The 26,560-nt window shown below is 39.7% G+C and overlaps 1 protein-coding gene across 1 annotated transcript in view; it reads left to right on the forward strand.

The window, feature by feature from the left end:
* Window positions 1–26,560, forward strand: part of VMP1 (vacuole membrane protein 1) — a 46,833-nt gene that overhangs the window by 10,262 nt on the left and 10,011 nt on the right. The window contains exons 5-6 of the mRNA XM_009702961.1: window positions 10,172–10,339; window positions 15,093–15,224. Of these exons, the coding sequence (XP_009701263.1) occupies window positions 10,172–10,339; window positions 15,093–15,224 (300 nt within the window). The remainder of the gene's footprint in view (window positions 1–10,171; window positions 10,340–15,092; window positions 15,225–26,560) is intronic.

The raw sequence follows: 26,560 nt of genomic DNA on the forward strand, positions 1-26,560 counted from the left end.
CATCTGGAAACAATGCAATTAGGAGCTCCAGCTTTCAAAAGGAGGAGTTTTTAACTAATTTGCTTTGAAAGGAGGAGTGTTTAACTAATTTGCTGATAGTTGTGCAGCAGTTGCCTCTGAAAGTAGAAATACGATAGGTTATGCGGGGAACTCAAGATATTAACTTTTACATTACTGTATATCCACTTTTCTTGTTCCATATACTTTAATTACATTTCTTCATTATGATAAAACTTCTTCGTCTATTGATTCAAAGAAATCAAAGGTTACAAACCAGTGAATCTTCTTCTGCTTTAGTGCCTGATTTGCTGGCAACAGAGAATAGACTCAGTAAGTGTTTTAAAATTGCTTATAATTAATTGCTCATTTTAAATCTGTATGTACAGTGAGATTGTTGGGAATGCAATTACATGCTTAGAGAACAATGCTCTTGGGCCCACCCATGTGCTGCTGAGCTCTTGTCGAGGCGTGCAGTATTGTCTCTGCCATTAAGGGTAGGAATTGATGGCATGTAGGCACCTGTTCAGACAGTGCGCCTCAACTTCTTCAGCTGTGACACAGGTGCATCTTTTTTAAATATAGCCCTCCATTTACTGCGTACAACTGATTTCATAGCAAACTGTTCGCAAGCACAGCCTGCTAGCTGGGCAAAGCGCAGAAGTAGTTATGCAATAGATGCAGTATATGAATGACTCTGGATGTTTGCTTTCCCTGGCCTGGTTAGCTGTTTTTCCAGTGTTGAAAACTGTCATTTGTCTGGATTCTTCAGAGCATCTCTCACCAGCTGCTTTTTGGAGCAGCATGAATGCAAGTGCCAGCAGAGATCCTGGGGTTAGCTGAGAAGAGAGTACTTGGAAAGAGTTTGCTTAAAGTAGATTTTACAGTCTAAAGCAGTCTCGGGGAGGGGGGGATGTTACTGCCCCTGGTTAATATCGCTTCACATCTGATTTGGATTTTGTTGGTCACTAGAACATTCTTGCTGCATACATCTAGGTGTAGGAGGGAGAGGTCAATTTTGTTAGTTTGATAATAGGCTTTTTATTGCTATTTCTGCGATTCAGGAACTTTCTATATGTTATGAAGGCTCTGAACACTGTCTGCTGTATTGTTTCCTAGTTTAATGCTGCTTCCTTAGTTGTAGCCAACAGTAAACGTAAAATTTTACATGGCTTTTTGGGAAACAATTCTCGTGCTGCAAATTGGCACTGAGCTAAGGGCTGGCACAGAGCAGATCTTCAATGCAAAAATAGGGAAGCAGGCCACTCTTCCAAGAATCCTCTTTATTCTGACGCTTTCAAAACAAGTCTACTGGCTTATTTTCCCAAAGTCCGTTAAAGGTTTTTCACAATTCTTTAAAAACAACACTTTAAAAATAGTAATCGTGATGTGGTTCTGTAGGAGATAAAACTGTTACGATTAATGACTCTAAATACTGTTTTTAGCAGCATGCTGCTTTTTTTTTTTTCCTTAGTCCTGAGATATTTTCTCTTCTGTTGGTGGTATATTAAAACATAAATGGCCTGAATCACCTAATTGCTAAAAGAAGATGACTGAGGGTAACTTGTCAGGAATTTCTTGCGTTTGTACATCCTGGAGAGGTCTGTTTGCTGCTGCAAAATGCAATGAATGAGGGGCCGGAGCGCCGGTGGACCGCAGGCTCCGGTGGAGCGGGGGACACTAGGTGTGGAGTGCTTGGTTGGGACTGCGCCGCCATTGCCATCGTCACCCAACGCTCTGCCTCGTGATTTGGTTTCAGTTCAGCTCTGGCAAATGAATTGCAAAAGATGCGACCGAGGCAAACAAAATCAGCTTAGAATTAACGCCTATCAAAAAGCCTTGCGCGAGAAGCAGATGATAAATGTCCCTTCTGTGTATGGCCTGTTGTAATCTGTAATGGGGGGGGATGAATGGAAGCGAATTCCTTACAGGTCAAAAGTGTGGAGCGAGCTTTGGCTGTTTGCATTTGTTTGTGTTTTTGTTTCTTAAATATGGATCTCTGCTTGCTTGCTGATAGAGCCAAGTGGAGCAACTGCTGAAAAGGTTTTTTTTGCTGGTGACCGAGCTGTGGACCAGCACAAACAGGAAACCTGAGGTACAATAGGAATGTTTTGTGTGCGGAGGTCACACGAGAGTTCGAATTTTTTCAAAACTGTAGTATGTGGGTTTGTCAATTCTTACTGGGGTGTTCTGTAACAGAGTGGAAGAGAGCACAGCAATAATTTCAGGCCATGAAACAGAACAGAAAACTGCCTTTAAAGAGAAGTGGATTGGAAAGACAGTGTCCTTATTGACGGTGCTGGCTTTAGAGAGCTAGTTCGAGTTTATCTGGGCTGGAGGGTTCAGTGTCTTGCTTTTATTGTGAATTGCTTCCAGGGTTTGGCTTTGGCCAGGGGTCACATTCTGGCGTCCCAAAAATGTGGTAGTTTGCAGCTGAAATGACTCGTGTTTTGGCCCTATCTGAACTGGTTTAGGTTAGAATCTGAAGATTTAAAATCCGGACACCTTATGCAATAATGAGCCCATTAGCTTTAAAAAAAAAAAGGTTGTTGGTGTAAACAATTTAAAACAAAACAAACAAAACAAAAAACCAACCAAACAAAAAACACAACAAAAAAAAACCCAAAAAACAGAAAACCAAACAACTCGCATACAAATAAAAAAGCCTTTTCCTGCCAGGACTACTGAAAACTTTTTAAAATTGAACTTAATTCCGTTTAGTTATCTGGTGCCAGGAGCTGAGCTTATAAGGAGACTCATGATAAAATTACTAAAGTGCTTCTAAAAAGAAAAGCTCACAAAAAGTAGTAGGCAGAATAACTTGGAAATCCACAGAACTTACTTTTTTTTTTTTTCCCCCCCTCCATTTATTTACTTGTGACTTTAATACGGGAGTATTTTCTTAGTGATTGTCAGCTTCAGGAGAAGCTGTTTTTTTTTTTTTCCTCTTCATGTGGATCATTCAAGACTAGTGTGAGTAACCCAGAAAAAGAAAACTATGGGTTCTGTGTGTAAGGGAAAAAGTGAGAAACAAAAGCTGAGCTGCATCAGCCAGGTGGGAGGGTGCAGCAGTGCTCCCCTTCCCAGCGCTGAATTATTTTTGTTAAGTGAGGTGTTCATTTCCAGTCCATACTGTTCTTCAATTCACATGTCAACTTCCAAGCCTAAAACAAATGAAATAAACGTTTCTGTCTAATATCTGTGCTCAGATTACTGCTATTGACTTGTTAAGGCAGTTGAAAGGAAAATACATGGTGGGTGCAGAAGACAAATGAATTCTAAAATAATTTGAAATGGTTCCTGTTTGTGTGAGGGTTGTTTGTGACTCTTACTCTCTCATTTGTTTCCTTCATGCCTTTAAACCTACTTCCTCCAGCTGTCCTAAGCTTGCTACAATGAACTGAAACATCCTGGAATACTTGAATCGACATAGAACTTTAAAAAAAAATAAAATCTCTTTTGCTAATCATCTCTTGATGAGAACTCCTGCTTACAGCTCGCATGGTCTCTGTTCTGCTTGAAACTGCAGCATTAATGCTAATAATGCACTGAAGAACTGGAAGGGTCCAGTGCATTAAACTGGACACTGCCGCCAGACTAGTTGTATAACTTGGGTGTTTCTTAAATCTTCTGGTGACTTGCTTGCATTTAGAAAAAAAGGAGATTGAAAGTGGTATTTTCAAGGAGAAGAACGTTCATTTGGAGTCTTAGTCCCTCTAAGTGCACCCAATAAAACCGGTGCCTCTGGTTTAGATTATGCTGTGGAAGAACAATCCCTTCAACTGCTGCAGCTCAGTCTGGGAGATTGTGAACTGAGCCCAGGGCCCCCCAATCCGCTGCGTTAATGTGAGTTGAAACTGATGGTGGTTTAAGTTCTGCTGGGCACAAGCCTGGCGAGTGCCGAGCAGATGCTGCTGGTCCCGCTGTCCTGCTCCCAGGGTGGTAACCTCTGGCGCAGGGGCTGGTGGAACAGCTGGAAGCAATAACCTCCCGTATTGCCCCACTGTGAATTGCCGGACCTCATGAGTCAGAACCCGAAATGGTGTGACTGTTGAGTTCCATATATGGCTTCCAGCGCTGCTGAAAGTGGCGTACGTCAGAGTCTGGATGGTTTATCTAAAGTTGGAACTGGCAATAAACAGCTAATGTGAAGCACCTCCATCTGTGCGGGATTAGCTACCTTACTTCGACTTTTGAGAAGTCCGCAAAATATTGATGTCATATTAATATTTAAGCTATATTGAGCGTCTTGGCCAACCATAGTGATTTGAACTTGCAGCAAGCTGAGGAGCTAGTAAGGTGATAGGTACACCCTTTTCTTCCTTTTGAAGGTCGATGGACTTTACCTTTTAGATGCTGATGCCTTGTTTTTGTTATCTCCTCTTGACTTCTTCATCACTGGTTCTGTGTCTCATAACTGCTGGGAGGTCACGTTATGCTTTCTCCTCATTTGCTCCCTTGGAGTTCTGCTTTTTTTTTTTTTTTTTTTTTATGCGCAGCCTGAACTTTATACTTTTCATGTCGCTGCTTCCTTGAACAGGCTGGAAATAATGATAACAGTGCCAGATGATCTCTAATGGGAGACATTAAAGCCAATCATCACTACTAGTGTCAATTTGAATAGATGCTGTGATTTATTCTTCAGAAATAATAAGTGGGTGGCTAGGGAAGGGCAAGGGGAGAGCACTGACAGATTATTTTTGTCTTCTGTCAGCACCACAGTATAAACTTGGATTCTTCTGGTTGTGCCTTTCCCTGACATGAGTCTGCTCCTATAGAAAGTGGCATGGGCACAGCCTTACAAAACGTCTGCTTTTCATGTTACTCCTCAAAGTAGCAACGTGGCCCTGTTATGCATGCGGTGATACCATGTGCCTGCTCCCTTGGTGGTTCTTGTTCAGTCATATTCAGAGTTTGTGGCTCATCGTTTGGAATTTCCATCAGCTCTGTGCTGTGGTGCAAGGCTTGACTGAAGTGGGAATAGAAACTTGCTAACAGACACATGATTGTAAAATTAATACATCGCTGAAATGCCGTGACGGTCTGCTAAAACTAGCTCTGACTGCTTGATGGATGTTTGTGTCACTTGCGGATGCTCTAGGTACAGGATCCTCCTTCATTCTGAGCCCCGTTTTACAGCCAGCACTGCATACCAGACATTATATAAAATCACGAGACCTTTTAATCTTGTAACACAGACAGACAGACTAGAGTGACATATTTACTAGCCACCTCCAGATCAAGCTTTTCCCTCTTAATGACAGAGCAGTTTTCTTTGTGGGTTGTTGTCCACTGCTCTTGAAGATAAAAAAGGTGCTGTAACGTGGTGTTACTTTCTTGAAAGGTGTAATGACTTCATAGATAAGTATGAGATGAGTCGCAGCCTGGGGCAACGCTTGCAGGATGTTTCCCGTGAGAAGCAAGCTTTTGTTTTTCCAATTTATCTTAATCAAATATAGCATGACATGTTTCTCCCCTGTGGAAGGGCTAAGTCTTGAACCCAGTATGAAAAGCAGTGTATCCATGGAAGAAAACAGATTTTTAGTACATTAAGTTCAGCAATGAGTTCAGTGTAATATTTTTCTTGCTGGCAGACGTATCACTTTTCTTTGTGAAATGTTTCTAAATTAGAGCCAGTCTAAAAGTATATCTTCCCCTAAAATAAAAGGTTAAAATTAGATGTAGTTGTTCTTGTGCTCATATGGCTGTTCTGTGAAGGGGCATATGAGAAACCAACACTTGATATGGAGTTTGTTTATAGCTTCAATTGTCTTCACAGTCTGGGTGCAGAGAATAATTAATAATGTGAAAATATGATTAATTTTTAATTGGATATTCAGTCATTTTTCCTTATGGTAAAGACTTTTCTGTTGTAAGAATTATACATACCAGAATGTTTTTAAGGACTTCTTGATTTATTTTTTTTTAATATATCTGCTGTCTCTTTCTACTGGCACTGATTAATTTCCAACCACAATTTATAGACAAAAAGATTATACTTTCTAGAAATTTCATAATACAGCATTTAAAGTAACTTATTTCTAAGGATTAGCAGTGTCTTTTCTAACTTAGGTGCTTTCAATCACTGAACTAAAACTTGTCTGAAGGCCTGTGAGTTCAAGAGTTTGAGGTTACCTTCGATGAGACATTAGAGTTGTGTAGATAGGGGTTTCCAAACTCCCCTAAATTACTATTGCTAAAAAAGTAGATTTATGTTGAGTTGATCTTGATGACGAGATCTTGTCTTGTTTGATTTCTAAATTGTACAGATACTTCTAACAAATCGCATTCCAGCCTAACCACAGGCTCCTTCTGGTCATCAGTAGTGGCAAGCAAATGTTTCTCACCCGAGTCAGCAGGATGTTTCTCAATTTCTTCTCTGTTAGCCCTTGTTAGTGCCTCCTGCAATTTAAAAGAAAAAAAAAAAATCATTGGAAGAGGGTGAGGGAAAGACAGTTGGTGTTCAGGATCTTACATGCCTTGAATTTCAGTGACTCTTCCTGGTTTGGCAAGCAGCATGTCTACTAAATTGCCTGGGTTTAATGTTTGTTGTCTGGAATGACAGGGTTTGAAGTCGTTTTGCAAATGCCCTTTTGAAAGGTAGAGCTGCAGTTAGAGTCACAGAGGGGATATCTTAGAGGGTTTCCTAAAGTGTTGAAATCAGCTGAGCTATTGCAGAGAGGCAACACACTCTGAGTATTTAATGTGGCTCCACGCAAAGAAGGAGGAGGTATTATTTGTGAAGAGGATTGAAAAACTGTATGAGAATTCTGGCATGGGGAGGAGAAAACATCTGAGTGTGTATCGACTGGGATCTTCCAAAGGTGTCACCTAAAGCCCATTTGAAGTTGGTTTCCTGTTTCATTCGGAATTAAACCATCACTGTTGCTAAATATAAAGCAAAATGGCACATCTCTTATGAAACATCCAGTGATGCTCCCACTCTTCCTCCCTCCCACCCCCATTGCAACCATGGTCCTGTTTAGCCAGCCATTGTTTTGAGGTGCTTGGTAACCACAACTTTGTGAAAGTATAACACTCTATGTAAGCTTTCAGAGCTGGGCTAGAACAAAAGCAGATGTCGGAGATGTTGCATGCAGCCTGCTGAGCTGTGAGACGTTGTCCATTTGACTAGCAGGACAACTGGGCTCCGCTGCCAGAGGAGGACACACAGGATTGTTCTGCTTTCCTTTGGCTTGCTCTGAGTTCCAGTACTCCACACTTCATCGCTCTAAATGAACCATTTATGCTTTATTTCTTATTCCAGTTAAAAAGTGGCTTCTGTGGGTTCCGTAACTCCAACTTTTTTCCATTATAGAATTGTTTACATTGCAGTGGAAGAATTATGTTCAATTGGCGTAGTCTTCAGGTGGTTCCTTGGGTGTTTACAGCTGCTTTGTGAAATGCCTTTTTTTCCATTGGCTACTTCTTGTAGAATTTTTCCTTTTGCAGACATTTGTTGAGACTGGGAGAGCTCTCTTAACAAGAGGCAATGTTTGGAGACCATTAAGCCATTTCAAGGATGGCAACTCTGTTGAGAGAAGCTGCTCAGGGCAAAAAGCTCATGCAGCAGTCTCCAGTTCGGCATTTTGTCATTGCTTACTCTCCTGAGATTGCACGGTCTTCCTTATACACCCTGTGTGCAGTTTGAGAAGGAATGCTGGTAATGCCATCACTGAAACCTTGCAAGGAGGTGGGGGCCTCACTATAGTAGTGACTAAATTTGTCTCTTACTATTATAAGACTGAAACTAACAGTCTCCCATCGCAGCTGGCTGTAGTTATACTGTAGTGTGGTATGTCTTCCAAATTTTGTGGAACTGAAAACCATACTTCTTGATTCACACACCGTATCTCACTGCCTTGGCAACGACCTTACCCTTACTCTAAAGGGAACATAGGAAATGGTCATTTACAACTCAAGTACGGGGGGATTTCCTCCATGCAAATTTGCTGTTCAAGAGAATTTTATTGCAAATATCTACAGTTGAAAACCATTAATCTAAGGAAGATGGGTTGTGCCCTTTTTTATCCCAAGGTAGCTGTCAGACTGGGGAGGGGCAAGGAGGGGAATGGATTCAATTCGCTAAATGTCAGAGTACAGTGGAGAAAGAGGTTCCCAGGTTTACCATAAATGTAGTTTACAGTTTTAGGGAAGCATCAACTATCTCATAGCATCTGTCCTCAGTGAGTAAAATAGAGATATGTTATTTGATTAGATATGAAGCTTCTGGGGATGGAGATGATCTTGCTACAAGTACCAAAAAGGAGTTCATTGCCATTGAGGCTTATAGAAATGTCAGTAGTATACATTATTAGTCATTGGTTCATTCATCCATTCTTTGTTCTCCCTTCCATATCAAAATCATTCTTGTGTATCAATTTCTGGATCCCCTCTTTTTCAGTTTTACTTCGGTGAAACTTCCCCCCCTCAAGAGAGACTCTGCCTCATTTATTATCTCAGCAGGCTGCATCTGTGCATTCATGTAACCCAAAGTATGCCAAAGCACTTTGAGTTAGTCTCCTGTAAAGTAACAAGGAATAAATAAAAGAATTTACTTGGTATCAGAGCAGCTTGTCTTTTACCAATTGCATTCCAGAAGAATGGTTTTATTTTGAATTATTTATGTATGACAATGGTAATTGCAGCTGTTGTACAGAAAAATATAACTTCTTTTTTTTCAACGTTCTTATTTCACTGCCACTAAAAACTTACAGTATCAATGTAATTGCATAAATCCAGTGCTCTGGTCTCTTCAGTGGGACCTGAAATGTTGACGTGAGTGAACCCAACTGAAATCATCTTCCCAGAAAGTCTAGAAAAAGCAAAGGAGCTTCACCTTTTGTGTGAGACCTGCTGTGGAATTTTATCCTTTAAAGTGCAAATGGAGCCTGCAGGGTCCTCTGAATGTACCTCTGGCTCCTGCATTTCAAAGTGAGCTTTGGAAGCCTTGTGCAGGTGAATGGCAGTGCTGGGCTCTATCACACTTTCCCCTCATTATTCTGTAATAAATTCAGCTTTGATTTGGGTGAGGGGTATCAGGCTCCCTTACTGGTCTAATAAAACGTGATTCATTTAAAGGAAAAAACATCGAAGAAACTTGTTGACAATATGTTTCCCAACATGACGTCAAAACCCATCAAATAATTAATAGCAGAAGTTAAGGTTTGTGTAATTTGTTCTGCACATAAAGAAAACTTTGAAATTTATTCAAATCTGTGACTTTATGAAAAGACCTTAGTTTTACTCAGTACTTCCCCCCCACCTTCTTCCCCAGACAATGTTTCCCTGACCTTCTGCTAAGTGATTTTGCTTTTAGCTACAACATCTAGTGTTCAGGCCATAGACGATTTGAATTGCTTCTCACTTCTTTTGTATTAAAATGGTGGCAATTCTTTCAGTTTTTTAAAGTACGTAGCAGTTTAATTCTTGAATAGATTTTTATGCTAGTTTTATTTGGAGGTCTGTCCAAAACAAATCTTTTAATGTAAGATGGAGACTAGAAGTAATTTAATTACGTGGCATTTAAATAACTTTTAAGTTTTGAATTGTATTTCAAACCATTTTGAGCAAACAGCAGTAAGGTCACTTTCTTGTATACACAAAAAAACTAACAGAAATTAAGTAACTGGTTTTTGGAGAAAGATCCAAAAGTTAAGAAGGTCCTGTGTAAGATGTCACCGAGTCCCAGTCATTTAAAAAAAAAATAAAAAATAAAAAATTGAACATAGAATTTAAATACTACCATCCTCTAAAAGCAGTAGTAGGGAAAACACCAGCTCTAATAAAGCTGTAGGCCATAAATACCTTAAGGAGAACATTTTAAAGTTTTGAAAATTTTCCTGTTTTTTAAGCAGTAAGAATTCTTCTTTGGCAAACTCATACTACTGTACAATGGCATGGCAAAAGCTGAAAGGCTCTTGAACATTTTTAGTGGACCACAAGAAGGATTTTCTTTTTTATTTGAAAGAGCATTAATAGCTCAATGTTGCTATGCTAAGCTCAACTTCAGATGGTAAAAAACAAAACACAACATTTTACATATGTAACGTTTCATAATGGCCAAAGTGAGAAACACTAAGTTTTAGCCTAGGCTCCTTGCATCAAGGACAAATGTGGGGTTTAATTTTAACTTTTATTATAACTAACATAAAATTACTTGTGTTTTTTTCAGGGTCCACACATAGCATCAGTTACTCTTGCTGCATATGAATGTAACTCGGTTAATTTTCCTGAGCCTCCTTACCCGGATCAAATTATCTGCCCTGATGAGGAGGTGACTGAAGGATCCATCTCTTTATGGGCTATCATCTCAAAAGTCAGGCTGGAGGCCTGCATGTGGGTAAGGTTTGGTTTATAAAACTTTAACAATTTTAATTTATGCACTTATCTTCTATGTCCAGCAATACACAAAAATTCCTGAATTAGCAAAATAATGATGGCTTACACTGCAAACAGTAATGTGTATATTTGCAGTATGAATAGATGCCTTCCTGATCAACCTTGTAGCCCTGGATGATTTTAATGTCCTTTAAAGAGATGTAATAGGATATTACTGGGCTATCTTTTATCAACTGCAGTGTTGACTACTTTTCTAAATGCTAGCAGAAAACACTCATGTACTTCAAAGCTGTTGATGTAAAAGGTAAGTTTCAGAAAGGGTGTTTGCATCCCAAATGATCTTGCAGCTGTCAGGTCTTACACTGCATGCAGTTAAGCAATAAATAATTTCAAAAATTTCGAGGTTGTAACTTGAGCGAAATTGCCGTTACTTACATGAAGGACTCGGGCCCTAATGTTATAGCTGAAATATTTTTCTGGCTAGCATCAATAGATTGGATTAAATAAGAAAGTGTTATGTTGCACATTTTTATGGATTTGATTTGTGTTTCTCTACCTGTTTCCATCATGGCAAACTTTTGACTTAAAACAGGAAAAGCAGTTTAGCTTTTAAGTGAATGAGGGTCTTGGGAAACGCTGTCATTGGAACTTCCTTTCCATTTCCCTTCCCCTCCTGTCGTCCCCCCTCCCCTGCAGCTTTTTATAGAAGTTTGATTTTTTGGAGGATTTTGGTCAGCTAAGATGTTTTTTTCATTACGTGTAGATTATTTTGAATTACAGTTTACACAGATGCATCTGCTGTGAACTGCATGCCAAATTAACTTTATTTTACTACTGACTTCCTGTTCTAGCCGATGATTTAATTATTAAATTCTTGGTTGTCCAATTCAAATGTAGAGAGAAGAAATTCTGAAAATGCATGGCATCTGAGGTTTGCCCTTGTATTCCTTTTAATGATATGAAAAGATATATTAAGGCAACTTTGGTCACTACACCTTTTAAAATGATCAGCAGCTGTATTACTTAGAAAAATTCCAGTTAGGTTGTATGCGTTACAGACTAAAGTAATGTGTAGCAGTACCAAAGTCAAAATAGTAACAGAGAAAGTGGACTTACAGCCCTCTCGAGAAGCAAAGCATATCTTAAATTTCACTCTTTCTAATGAAAGGACGGAATTGCCTGAATGCTTAGTAAGTAGCTAAACATACAAGTACTTACAAGACCATAAATACAAGATTTCTTTTTATTTTCTTCCTCGTCCCTCTCTGCTTAAGTTTGTTTAATGGAGACTAGAGTAATAAAAATGGCATTTACAATTACGTTTCTAGGGTTGCAAAATAAAAATGTAGCTCAGGGTAAACATCCATTGCTTAATCCTCAGCATGTAAAATAACTGAACTATGATGAGAGTTAAGTAGTTTAGAAATGAGTTAATAGAATTGCAAGCACTGAAAGCTTGTATCCTTCTGAGCAGCAATGAGGGAGAACAAACAGTACCTTCAGTCTCTCATTGGAGCTGCGTTTCTGGGTTCAGCCTAGGGGAAAGACTAGGGAATAAATAGGCTGAGCCGGAACGTTTGTATCCCTAGTCTTTTCCCCCCCTTTCTTTCTTCTCGCCTTCAAATTCCCTGTCAGCTACCTTTTCACTGAACTCTGTCTCCACTGGATTTTCCCTTGGGAGCATCCTCTGTCTACCAGTGGTGTCTAGTGTAATGTTATGCTTTCTTGGAATGTTTCATGAGTACATAAACATTGCTTGCTAATTTCCTGTAAGCCAAATCAAGTTGGCAATTGCTGCTGCTTCTTCCAGTATGTTTCTTTTGTCCTAATTCCAGTTCACTTTTTATGGAAGCTGTTGAAGAAACTAATTTTTGATTCTGTCACTCTTAAACCAATTGTCCGCTTAACAGGAAAGTAATGGTGACTTCCAGAAAGTGAAAAGGCTGATTTTTGCATATCAAAACCTTAGTGGGGAAAAAAAAAAAAAATTATTTAATTTTCTGCTTTTAAACTGAAATCGGGAATATTAAGTTTAATTCCTAGCCTGGGTATGATTGAATGAGCTCACAAAATCTTTTTTTCTAATGGAACCAGCAACTTCTAATTAGATCTAAAATCTGAAGTTATGATAAATACTGGATAAATGCAAAAGAAAAGGAATTATTGGATGTATACAGATGTGCTCCTAATGCAGCACATGGAGCCCTGTGAGGAATAGGTATAACACCACCAACAGCCTGTTTCCTTTAGACTTGTAAAGCGAAATTATGTTGAAAGGCTCCAAAGTGAAATCTGGCCGATCTCCTTGACTATTTGGAGGGAGACAGGAGGGTGGTGGCAATATAGGTTTTCATGTGAAATGTTGAAAGCAGGCCGGTCCCAGTGGGGGCTTTGCAGACCTCTGACTATAAAGCTGCCCAGACTAAGTATCCTGCAAGGTTTGAATGCAGGGATTTATCTGCACAAGGGATTTGACTCAGATCACAAAAACATCAGCGGCTGTTTCAGCCAACTTAAACCAGGTACAGTGTTTTCCAGAGATTAAAATCATTACTAGTTCCCTGCATGTCAGTGATAGCCGTTTTTGCTGATAATGAGTGTTACGAGGATTAAGTATCATTGTATCTAAGGAATTAGGTGAAACGAACATGATGCTTTTTTTCAATCACTGTTAAAGTTGGCTCCACCAGTCCTGGCCTGCAGAAGGACTCAAAAACAATCTGCTACGTGTATGCCAGTTTTCACAGCCTTCCATCCCACAGGGACAAGGAATTCAATAGTGCCCTACATTTTTAATGTGTTGCAGCTTTTTTTGTTTTTTTTTACAAGAAATAAGGGGAAAGAATAAAAATGTTTAATTGCTCAGGATTAGCAGAACAGGCGGCCTGTGTCCTGACCAGGATAAAATCTGTTTAAAAGACTCTTTCTAGTGGAGTAATCTCCCAGTTTCCTTTTCTGAGTGTATTTGTGTGAAAGAATTTTGATTAGCATTTGCCTTTCCAATTTGTTGTTAGTCCAAGGAATTTCCATGTAAAACTGGCATTCAAAGTTAAATGGTGAAAATAGACAGCTAGTGTTACAAAAAGCAGTTAAATAGTTACTGCTTTGGATCCCTTAATTGCTGTGCTTTTTTTTTACACACTTAAGGAACCTATCTCCAGCAGACATGAAATCATATGATTTTTGTTGCACTTCTGAAATGTTTTGTAATAATGAGCATGTGACTTACCCAATTTAAAGAAAGTTCATGTCCAGTACACGCATGCAAACCTCTTCCTCAGTTAACAAAATGAAGCCAAAGCAAATTGGCAGAGCCTGGAGAAGCAATGTGACTTTTGTTCTTGCATCACCCTGAGAACATAACCTCAAGTTAATTTTTCTGAAACGTTATTGCTACTGTTTTCAGGCTTATCTTCCCTTGTGCCAGAAATAGGCAGATTAATGAAGTTCAGCTTGTTGCGCTGGTTTAAATTTTTCTTCTGTGGAAAACAAGGGCATAAACATATGAGGCTGTCCACTTTATATGCTTAAACTGAGAATTTAACAGTATGGGTAGCTGCGGAGAGTGGTGGTATTTAAAACCACAACCTATTGATTTGGAATATCCACAGCAGCTGGAATTCTCCCTTGCTTGCAGCTGCATATAGAGCAGGAACAAAGGAAATTGAAAAGCTTTCACATTGCTTCAAAGGAATAGAAAAGCATTCGTTCCTCACTGCTGACCCTAAGAGAGAAAAGCCATCTGCATGTAGCTAAGTTTTAGCACTTTTCCAGTGTGGTGCCGAACTATTGTGCTATTACCTGTCCTGTGTTTAAACCATTGAGAGTTTAGTCCAAGTTCCTCTTTCATTAGCCATATGATCAATCTTAGCTGTGTCTTTTTTTTTTTTTTTTTCCCCTTGGTTAAGCTAAAGTTGCATTTACCCACAAGATTGAAATGAGTCATTTGATGTCCTGAGAAAACAAATATAATTTTCCTGTGGTGAGAAAGCAACCATGCTTTCATCTCGGATTCTCTTGGCTTTCTCTATTCCATCTAGAGGAGAGAGAAAACTCGAGATCAAGCTTTGCTTAACCTTATTTTTCCTTGCTCATAGCTGTAGTCAATCTCGAGCCTGTTTTCTAATAAACACTTGCACAAAGTCTCATGACTGAACAAACAAACTACGTGACGGCACTGGGGAGGAGTTCCCAGATTATTTCGAAGACTGCTCAGGAGCACGGGCTGTCACATGCTGACAAATGTGTCTGGCATCATGCGGTGGGGTGAGATGGCAGCGCTGTGCTGAGTCAGGGATCGTGTCGGATAGCAGGGCCCCCGCTCTGGCCGGCATTCCAGCTGCAGCGCGGTGACAAGCTAAAGCCTCCCCACCACACCAGGCTCAGCTGGCCACCAGCTGCGGAGCTTTGCCGGAGCTGGGCCACGAGCCACACTGCAGGGCCCCAGAGATGTACAGATCATGTCGTTTTGACCTTGCAGACCACAACTTGAGAGCCACTGACTTGCAGCATGTTAGTCTGCGCTGAGAGAAGCTGAATTTTGCTAAACAAGGAAAGGGGGGAAAGTGAGGTTTCAAAGGAACAGCATTATGTTTGAAATCATGAGAAATTTGACCTGGTGGGTAGAAGCAAACTTGTCAAAGCAGCTGGTCTCATCAGTTCTAATAATTTGAAATGTCCACGGGGCTGTGCATATCACATGTTTCCTATTTAAGAATAAACACGAAAATAAATCAGAATTATTCTTTTCCCAGGGTGCTGGCACAGCCATTGGAGAGCTGCCTCCATATTTTATGGCGAGGGCGGCCCGACTCTCTGGTGCTGAACCTGATGATGAAGAGTACCAGGAATTTGAGGAGATGCTGGAACATGCAGAGACTGCACAAGTAAGAACAGTGCAAAACAACAGAATTAATAAAACACAGAACAACTGGATGGAGTAAATAAGCATTCCAGTGAAATGGGAATGGGCCAAAAATCAGTTGGTGTGAGTTCACAAGGGACTTCCCAGGGATGGAAAAAGATCCTCCACCGGGTAGAGATACCTCTGGTGATGGGAGGACAAGAATGCAGCTTGTTGAAGCATATAAAATAGTGCAGCCAAAGTATTTGCTACAAATACTGCATTAATTTAGACTTCCAAGAACAGCACAATAAAGGTAGGGAGAAAGTGGGCTAACAAACCAGTGGTGGAGGAGGTGCTATTCCATAATTGTGATTGTTATAGCTGCATTTAAAGCCTCCCTGGGCAAGGAGATGACTTTCAGTCAGCTCACCCCCTTCAGATGACATTTGCCTGCCTTGCCACTAACACCCTTGAGGGCCAGTGCATGACCCATTCATCAGCCTGAGGAAACATATTTTTCCTGATGTGAAAATGCAACCAAACTGCTCTAAGTCCCTTTTTGTTGCTCTTGTAATTTATTTTCTTGATGGATTAAATGCTGCTTGTGTTACAGCATAGTTTGCAACTGATGCTGTACATCAATCAGATATTATTGTTGAAAATTTTCATTCAGGTCAGGAGTTTGCCTCCTGTTCACAAGTTATTGATAGTGTTTTAGAAGAAATTAAACATTTTTTCCTCAAACTGCTTACCCCACTGGATTTATCTTCTGTATTTTTCCTTCTTACCCTGTTTTGTCTGCCACTAAGTTGAAATGGGTCATATGAGACTGCTATTAAAAAACCAGCAGATGCTATTTGCCATGCACTGCTGTCTTTAAACTGTTCTGCCAGGGTATTTTCTTGATATAAATATATACTTTTACTTTTTTTTCTCCTTCTCTTCAAAAAATGGGTGAAGCTTTTCCGTGAAAGAAGGTGGTTTGTCTGGAAATACTGAGTGCAATCTAGTAATTCTAACAGTAAACCCTGTGTTTCCTGAGAGCCTTCTCCTACTAGAAAGTTCCAAAGGGTTTTTCTGCTATTGTAAATAGTAAATCCTTCTATTTCTTTAAAGATGCAGTGTGTCTGTGGAAATCTGCTTTGTTCTTTACTCCATCAGTCTTTGCTTTGCAAGGTAATCCCTAACTGTATAAAAATCAAGTCATGGTAAAAAAAAGAAAAAAAAGAAAAAAAAAAAAACACACACACAAAAACCAAACCAAAAAAACCCAAAAAGCAAACCCCGAAACCAGTTGAATACATGACTGGAGAGCTGAAATGCTATCTGTGTTTACTGAAACTCTCCCAGCAAATTATATGTGTGTACAGTTGTGGGAGCAGCCGGAGTTGGTTTCCAGAATGCGCAGTAAGATTCTTGGGAAGAAAATTTTTGCTAGAGAGCATTTTGTCAGGACAGGCCAAAATATAGCTAGCTGTATTGACTGTCCTTAGTAAACTAATGGTGTTGTGTAATTAAGAAAAATGATGGTGTTATTTACCAAGACTTTTGATTTTATTTTCTTGGCAATCGAGTTTGGATTGAAGCATGTTGTTTTGTGGATGGATGGCGAGGAAAAAAAAAATCTTTTTAAACTCCACTTGTGGTTTGGTTTCTGTAAAACCCTTTTAGCATGAAGCTTTGACAATCCGATTAAATTGTATTGCACTCATAAAACTGACAGTTCAGTTTTTTCCATTTGCTAATATGACTTCCTTTTTGCTTTTGGCTCCAATCATGTTTTCGCTCGATGTCTGTGAGAGACAGGCCTGCCTTTTCCTATGACCTTTAGTGAATCCCAATCTTCAGCATAGCTTATCACTATTTGTTCTGTAGTTGCTATTCATGAGCAGTTAACGATGTCTATTTTTAAATTGCTCAATAACAGTTTTTATTACCTACATCAGCTTCTCCCACTCTCCCAAGTTGAAGCCTTATGCTTAAGAAAACACAGGGGATGTGACAAGTGTCTTATGCCATGGAGACTACTACAAATGTTTGACGTCAAATGACACGGCCTTCTTTCAGTATAAAGGTCTAGCTTCATCCTGCCTTTTTGAAAGGCATGAAAATGGGTGTGTTAGGTTTTTGAAGAATAGCTTCTCCCTCTACTTCTGCTGAGCTGCTCTGTGCCTACAAGGCAGAGCCGAATGGCGTGACATTTTTGCCTGCGTGTGTTTTGTTTAGAAAGCTTGTTGCTGCTATTTCTCAAAAACAATGGTAATTTTGAGAAACAGATGAGGATCTTCTATGGTGAGAATAGACCATGAACATCCAGCCTCAAGGATCTGTGAGGGGGAATGTACTTGCTGGCTTGGCACTTGAAAAAGCAACCAAAAAAAGGAACCTAAAAGGATTAAATAGCTTAAAGGTTTAGTGCCCGTCCAAAGTTACACAGAGTAAAATACTATTTACTTTAAAGAGTCTGTTGATGGATTTTCTATCATAAATCTCAGATCTAAGTGACTTGTCTCCTTGAGCTAGGGTTTGAGAAAACTCATTAGCCTGCAGACAGTGTGTACGCCTGCCTTGTACTTCCCATTAGCATACTTCAGAAAAAGCCCCTCATTTTAAAGGAACACTCACTTCTCCTTTCTGTGTGTCCCTGTGTGCGCACGCCAGTGAGTTCATCCCAGTTACATAAAGGGAGCGTCAGAGCTTCTCTTGCCTCCTGGCTGCTCTTGTTAAAACCGAGCGACTTTGCCCCGGAGAAGGAGCGGGGTTTACAAGCAGGGCTCTTTCCTTCTCAGAGCTCCACACAAGGCAGAGCCCAGCGTGCTATAGGAACAGAGCAACTCGGTCTGATTTGTTAATATTTAAGGCAGTATTGAAAAATCATGAATGTTTGAAACGGTATCTCAGTTGCTGTTAACTCTCTTCCAGACTAATTCCAGAGCAAAGGAGTTTTTTTTTTTATCGGAGCTCCCCTTTAGCCACAGGGAGGGAGTATCTCCAGCACAGCCGTTCAAACCAACCTCTCAATTAGGGGAAGTGAATCTACTACTTAGTGCTGGGGCAGCACATTGGTAATAATACGGTGCAAGCATACTTTTGTATGGTTTCACATCTACACACACATGTGCAGGGACTCTCTTTTGCCAGTTTAATAGTTGCTGATTGTTAAGTATTCTCATCTTTTCTCTGTCATGCTGAAACACTTAAAGCTGATGGAGGTTTCGGGTGAAAATGAAGCTTTTAATGCCAGCTTCCCTCAAGGTACTTAGTGATAATGTGTAATGCGTGGGCTCTTGCTCTATCGTGGTACTCCTTGCTAAGAGGAGAAAGTACTAATATCTTTGCTGTATATCTAATCCTTAATGACTGTAAGTGTTTGGATTCATTAAGTGGCATATTTTTAAGAACTAATGATTTACGCATCAGGCTTTGCTTCTGTGTGGTGTTGCTGCAGCCAAATTTCGATGTAAAAATATTTTCTAGTTGCCTATGTTACTATCAGCCACTGCTGTTTGTTTACTTTCCAAACTGTGTCCTGCCTCTGAAAGAATACAAACTTGAAAAAGGGTTAAATCCATAGAAATGCTGAGATGCAGCAGGACTTTTGTAAATGACTGACTGCACACTGAATGTCAGTTGTTGCTGGGACCTGTTTTTGACTCCACTGAACCTTTACTGGTTGTGGTTTGTCTGGCCATCACATGACTTCTCTGAAAATTCCCCCTCCCCTCCATTTCCAGTAAACTGTTTGAACAGGAGTGACTCAGACTGAAACCAGCTTCCCTGTAACCACAGGGCTTGTTAAAGAATTTGTCAACGTGGACTCAAGAGGGTTTGTATTAAACTAAGCTGCAACTGCTTCGGTTTGCATTGCGTCAGGAGTTCCATCAAACAACTTCCTGCTCGGAGAGTCGGCTTCTTGTCTGCAAGGAGTTAAACTGATGAACTTTTGCGATAGTGACAGTTACAACACATGTTAAACCCATCTTTCCAGCATTTCTGAAAGGTCTGGTGCCTTGAGCTGGATTGCTTTTCCACATCTTCATGTGGGGCTTCTCTTTGCAGAAGCAGAACAAAGTACGCTACCACACCCAGCCATGGTTACTTGGAGAACCCAGCACTGTGTTCTGACACGACACTGTGACTTAATTCAAATGGAATGATTAGGTTCAACTAATAAGCAAAATGTTACTTAATTAGCAGCGTAAAATAAGATGGCCAAATTAAAAATGGATCTCTCCCATGATTAAGCTAACAACTAGTATCTGATAAGTTCTTACTTGAAAAGGATTTGCTGGCTGCTGGCGTGTTTAATCAAAAGGTTTTAAGGGTATTTGGTAAAAAAAAAAAAGGTTAAAGCAGACCACAAGCAGGTTTTTGTAAAGCAGTTATCATAAAAATGGAAGTGGTAGAGTCACATACAATAACTGGAAAACCTTGACTTTTTTTTTTTTGCTTTCCCAGAAATAACTCATTTAAACATAACGTCAAATTCCGTTCCTAATGTCTCTTGCTCAGTCTTCCAGTCACCCCTTTTCCTCATCAGCTTCCTCTCTTTATTAATTGTGCTGTACAAGAAAGAGATGGCTAGTGTCTGGTCTAGGCTGCCTGATGGGTGGCCACCAGGAGACTTGTCTTCACACCCTGCTTTTGTCTTCACACACTGCTTTCCTGAAGTTTGATTGCTGCATTTGTTAGTATGTGTAGGGGAGGTATCTTACCTCTTTTATCTTGGCCCATAATTAAATGGAAATTCAAAACTAAACAAACCTTGAAGCTTCGCTTTAGAAACTTCCTATGAATGCTTGAGAGTGAGATGGCAAACTGAGAGTGAAGTAATAGTAAAGTGTGGTGGTGGGTTTTTTTCACAGACAACATAATAAACAGTGAGTGTACTAAGTAACAGCTTAGTTTTAAATTGTTCTCCAAAATTACTGAGTTGAAATAAGCTTTGGAATGAGTCAACGAAAGCTTTAAATAAGGGAACTTGTTGTAGAGGACTTCCTGAGAAAAGAGGTAGCAAAGAGTTAATACAGGCAGAGGGTAGACAATAGGAGCTATGAGTAACAAATGTGTAAGCCACCTCCTTGCTGGATTTCTTTGGACACTGCAAGTGAATAGGGCAGTCTTGTGTCTGCATTGTTCTATTCATTTGCACACCTGCTTACAGATAAGGAAAAAACAGCAATGAGCATTGCATTACGTTTGCTAATGGTAGTCTAGAGATGACTTTTTCACGTTCTTCTTTGAACGACTCTTGGTGATAACGTCTGTTCCCTAAAACTCATTTACAGGGCCCTCTGTCGTTTTGATGTTTAGTATATAATGTAAGTACATAGATCAGAAATTTTCGAACCACTGAAGAAATCTAGATTACTTTGCAATATTTTCACTCAATATTAGGATATTGGCTCAGAGGAATTTTTTCACTAACAAATCTCTCACTTTACAACAGAAATGAACCTTTTCAGAAGGAATGTTACCAAGTTTGCTGGAAATCTTGCAGGCTGCATTTGCACTGTAGTTGTGGAGAAGCAGTTGGTTGAACTCTGCCATTGGATTTGCATGCCCTGTTCTATGTGTGTCAGGAATGCTCAACCCAAGTTTCTAAGGGAAGATTTTGTCCTAAATACTTAAATATTTCACTTTCCAGTTTTCTGAGAAAGGCCAATAAATGATCAAAAGTTTGGGTCAGATAAGCTACTTCAAAAATATTTTTTCAGGGAGAACCTTCAATAACTGGTAGAAATTAATTACAGTATCATGATCAAGAAAATGGCTACTTTCCCCCCCCCACCCCCACTGCTCCAGACACTGTTTAAATATCTGTGTTGTACAAGAGTCTGGTATGCAGACCACTTCTCTAAGCTGTCTGGGAACCCCTGCTACTTCCGAGGGAGAACAAGCGAGAGGTATGCTCAGCATTGCACATCTGCTGGCTAGGCTGAGTAGGAAGACTTGTGTGTGCAAACGGATTTGTCAGCTGTGTAAGAAGTTGCTCACTTTTATTCTGCAAGTGATTTTTCTGGGCGTGGGTTTTCTTCCTTAACTTATTTCCCAGTTCTTTGTGGAGGAACAGTGTATTTTTTTCAGTGCTGGTGACTTTGGCTCTGATTTGTCAGAGATTGAAAAGGTCAATCTATTTGTCTATTTGTTACCCAAAATTGCTTCCTTTCTTGATGATGGTGGCTAAAACAAAGCAATAACTCGCTTCATTCCAGCAGTCGTGAGCCGTTCCTTACAACATCTGGATCTTAAAGTGCCCAAAAATAGGACTTGATAATTTGTAATGGATTAAAAAAAAATTGACGATATGCTGGAGTTACTTGTCATGCCACTATAACTAGATCAGCAGACCAGTGACCGCAATAACTAATTGCAATTGTAGCTTTGAGATAAATGAGCACTCGCTGTGCAGCTGCAATGGTATTTTAGGCAGCCGGCACGTTGGTGGAGGCAATGCCAGCATATGCTTTCAACTGTAGAAGCAAAGGCTGCAGGGGTCAGTGACTGATGTGTGGGAACCAGAGTGATAGGATGGTCTTTTACTTCATTCTTCTCTCTGTAGGTGGCTGCTAGTATCTCATTATGGAATCACAGAAAAGTTCATCTTGAAAGGGACCTGAAGCAGTTTCTAGTCCCAACTTTTTGCTCAGGGCAGTGTCATCTATGAGATCAGCTCAGGTTCCACAGGGCGTTGTCAAGTCTGGCCTTCAAGCCCTCCAGGACTAGAGACTGCACAAGCTCTCTGGGTTATCTCTTCCAACGCTGGACTGTCCTCACGGCCTTGCTGCCTCCCTGACATGCCAAACTGACAACTCTCTTGCATGAAATAGATTGCAGGATCTGCTCGCTGCCAGGTCTCCTACAAGGTGTGAAGAGAAAGTCATCCTTTAGCAAGCAAAGAAATAATAAATTGTATTTCATGCTTTCATGCACCACTGTAAAATTGCAAAGCCTCAAAGGGCACATGTTGCTTCATGCTACTGCACAGACCTGAATTGAGGAGTAGAGGTGGCAGGAGATGTGGTTAAAAGGGCTACTGCTGTATAGGACAGATCTGATAAGACTGAGAGAACATGCTCTTTCCTCTTCCTTCAGACTGTTTCCTTTAATTGTGTCCTATTCTTCACAAAATTTCTTTATTCTTACAGCGTGAAGCAAAAGGACTTTTATGGAGAAGTCTGAGAGCTTCAGTTCTAGTGGAAAATGCTGACCTTAAGTTTGAGAGTGCCTACTAACTTGTTGAGCTCTATAATATGTGTTCATTTTGGTATATCATTTTCAAACTTGAGCATGGCATTGGATTGTAACAGTCTAAAATCTTGAAACTGAAGCTCCTGAAGTGGAGAAGAAGCATTTGCTGGTTCTTCCCCCAAGGTCTAGGGGAGAGGGAGAAGTGAGGGAAATAAAACGTTCTTACCGTGGTACAGTTGGTTGATTAACGAAATGAAGAAAATACATAGAAGTTCCTAATGCCAGTAGTCAGTTTGATCCAGAGCTGGTTGCCTGCCTTCCTGCTTGTGTTACTGAGAGGTCTGAGTTACCATATAATGGATCTGTTACTTGGAAGTTTCACACTTTTACTCCAAGATAGGTTAAAATTAAATGACCAGGGAAAGCAAAGCTTGCTGTTGGACTGAACTCTGTAACACTCTGCTCCCATACAGCTTGCAAAGGATTCCACTCTGCACAGAGCTCTGTCTCTGGCTTCTTACAGCTTTCTTTTCTAACTGCAGTTTTAAAATCTGATTATGAGGAAAACAGGTTTAACTGTATTTTCTATGCAAAAAGGTCAATTTTTCTGGCAGAAGTAATTGTAGTTACTCATATGTCTGAGTTTACAAAGTCCTAAAGATGAGCATCTTTCTGATTATCTTTGTGGGTTGCAGGATCACGCCTTATCATGCAACCAGGCTCAAGAATTTGAACACAAACAGATGTGGAAATAAATCTGTGCATTTCCCTCAACAATTTGTATTCAGTATTCTTGTCCTAGGAAAGGCTAGTAGAAGAATTGACCTGTATATTTGATTTGTTGTTGACTTGGGATTTGTATGTAGTACCTACTGTGTGTTCATCCTTGCCTACAATTATTCTGAATGATGGTTTAAAATCTTACTAGCTCGAAGTCCTCAGATCTCTGACATAGTCTATTTAAGGAGGGTTTGTAGGTACTGCTCCCTTGTCTTTCCACAATTCTCTGGTAAAGCCTGTGAGGTCAAGGGCCCTGTTTCATTGCTGTTCAGTCTTCTTCATGTTACACTTTCTAAAACTGTGTTTTCATTTTCAACAGGGATGTATTTTTCTCTTGTAACTGTCCCATATGATTACCCTATTCCTTTTCCAAATTTAATGTCTCAGAAAACTCAGACTTCTTGTGAAGTGAAATTTATTTCCTTCCCAAACTTAGAATTTTAGCCAGTCCTCTTAATCTGAAATGTCTGTCCTATGCCTGTCGTACGTAAATACCTTTCTTTTATCAAACTTCAGTGCTTGCTTAGATCTGCCACCTTCCCTTAGCGGCTTTCAACAATCCTTGAAAACCTTTTTTAACTTTGTCTTTAACAGCCCAGTTTCCAAGACATGGCCTTTCTTTCCCAGAGTTTCAAGTGATAAGTAAGCATAAACCTTACCTGTCCCACCCACTTCTCTCCAGGCATCAAGATGGAAATACCCCCTTTTAGTTTGCCCCTGATTTGGCTTATGCTGGAAGTATTTTTGAGAAAGCTCGAACAGAGACCCAGGGCCATAGCCCTTTCCATACGCGTTTAGATGTTGAGAGTCATTGCAGCTGACAGAGCAGGAGATCAGTACTGCCGTGAACCACTATCAAAATATTCCTGCTTGCAACTTACTGGAACCTTACTCATGAGATCTGTTACCTTTGATGTCTTGCAGGAGAGGTATGAAATGGTTTCTTTGGTCACTGAGTAATGAACTATTTGCAGTGATAGGCAATGACTATCAACTGCATCTTGATCTCTGTTCTCCTCATCTTAACTCCAGGTTACTCTGTTGATCATTAAATGTCATTGCTAATCTCCCCCTTTCTTAGTGTGGATGGATGTTGTAACCTCTCAGCCTGTAGGTAGCTCTCTGGCTTCTTTAAAACTGCTCTTCTGCAGTTAAAACATTATTTCCATGAGTTAATAATTCTTCCCAGTCCTCTGAAATTCTAGAATTCATTGCCTAACCACAAATGGTCATTCTCCCATAAGTTGTGTTTGATTCCATTGTGTTGTAATAGAAAGCCAGAAGAAACAAAATACTGTGCAGCTCATTTTTAACATAATTCAGATTTTTACATAACAAGGAGCACTGTCTTTGTAGGCAGCTTTTTAAATGTTGAGGAATTTATAATTTTAATTATCTGAGACGGTAGCTTCGTACATTGTCTTCAATCTTTAGAAAAAAAAATGTTCTCTTTAGATTATTATTTAGATAAATAAACTTTGTTTCTGGTAAGAAAATATTGTAACAGTAATGTAAATTATCCTCAAATCTTGAAGGATTGTCCACTTCTTCCTCACATGCAAGTTACCCAGTGGCATCAAGGAAGTCTGCTGGCACTAGGATGAATACCTGTCTCTACAGCAACTTTAGTATCCCCCGTGTTTGTAGAGGACCATCAAGGTGCAACACAGTCACTTGAGATCTCTGTTTGTGTCTTTGTATTTTTTTTAATTTTCATTTGTGATCCTGTTTTTTATTAAAGTAACAAATCCTGCATAACCCCTCCCAAGCCTTCCAGAAGTTTATTTTGAACTTCTTAAGGCTACCATCTGCTCGGTAATTACTGTCCTGGTTGAGCAGTTGTGTTAATGCTTGCATCACTGACTTCCCCCTGATCCTACGTTAAGGCACTGTCTGCTCTTACTAGTAGAGAATTCATATGCTATGAATTTAGGATTGGATTTCATCTCATATATTCCTTCCCTTCTTTACTGGCCTTCCTCTTTGTGCTATAGTCACCAATATACCAATATATTTGTAAAGTGCTTGATGTATTTACGACAGAAAAAAATTGTGACAGAAGAAAAATTTTTTCTGGGCCTCAAATCATTGGAAGTCTGGATCACATCTTTCAGAGCCCGACAGCTATCATCACTGCTGCATGCAAGGAAGAGTTGGTTTGTGATAGGGAGTCAGAGCTTTCTTGATGCTCCTAAAAACTGATTGCAACTTTGTTAGAAAATAAACGGTTACATTGCATAATTGTTATAGGCCCATCTATGCAGTCTTTCAAGAAAATATCTTCTGTCGAGGTCTGACGGGTTGTTTCTGTGAGGATGGTGGGATTCAATCCAGTGCTGATTATTCAGAGCTCCTTGGTAACCATCAACTAGTTACTTGCTATGGTTTTATCAACAATCTCTGTTCTTAGAGATTAAGAAAAAAGAGGCTTTACAATTTCAATGTGAACAATGAATTGTGACCATTCTGTTTTCTGATAATAAATCGGTGTTACAGAATTTACATTTTTTTTTTTTTTTTTTTTTTTTTCTCGAGCTTGTCAACCAAGTCTGGTGAGATGCTCTTCACTCAAATACAGAAAAGCTTGTGCAACTTACTTTACAGTGAAGAGAGAAAGAAGAGATAGAGATTAAATTATAAATGGAAACAAAACAGAGGGATGGGACGAAGCCCTGTAGTTAAGACAAGATTGTCCATTCACTCTTTCAACAAGAAGGGTTTATTTTTTTTTTATAGGGATGAATGCTCCATGTTAAGTTATACTCAAAGCTGTACCGTAATGCATACTTAGAGGAGGAACATTGTGGTAAATCTTACTTAGCAGCAAAACATGTAATTTCTCTTTACTGTCCCTTTAGGTTTGGAGATTTGGGAGAGTTTTTTGCTTTTGCAACATGTAGTAATGAAATGCTGGTATCAATAAAATGTGCCATTTTACTGAAGGCAGATATGAAGCAAACTTCCTCAAGCCGCCAGCTGAGACTTGTGAATCAGTATTTCAGCACTGACCTTTTTATGCCTCTTATTTCCATTCCAGTTTTTGAGATCTGATGATTAACCCAATGAAGTAATGTTTAATCATTTAACCTTCCTTTGCCTGTATTGTAGCAGTCACAGGAAATCTATTTCCAAACCAAAAAGACAAATCATCTTTGAAAGGGACATAGTGAGCTAAAGTATCCTGAAATGTTATAGGGAATGAATCATATTAGCTGAGACGCGAGTCCAGTCTAGATACTTTAATTTTGGGGGAAAATGTTTTGCCTGTAAGTAGCTAAACTTTTATGTCTTTTTTAATTTATTTTTTTTTTTAAAGCAGTAAGTTGTGAAAGTTGTTTTGCTCTTATTTCAAATGCTTAAAAACGTAGAGAAAAGATTGTTCCCTGCGCAGGCTTTATACCAGAA

Source organism: Cariama cristata, unplaced genomic scaffold (genome assembly GCF_000690535.1).
Source record: "Cariama cristata isolate BGI_N322 unplaced genomic scaffold, ASM69053v1 scaffold14376, whole genome shotgun sequence".
In the NCBI taxonomy this organism is placed as follows: Eukaryota; Metazoa; Chordata; class Aves; order Cariamiformes; family Cariamidae; genus Cariama; species Cariama cristata.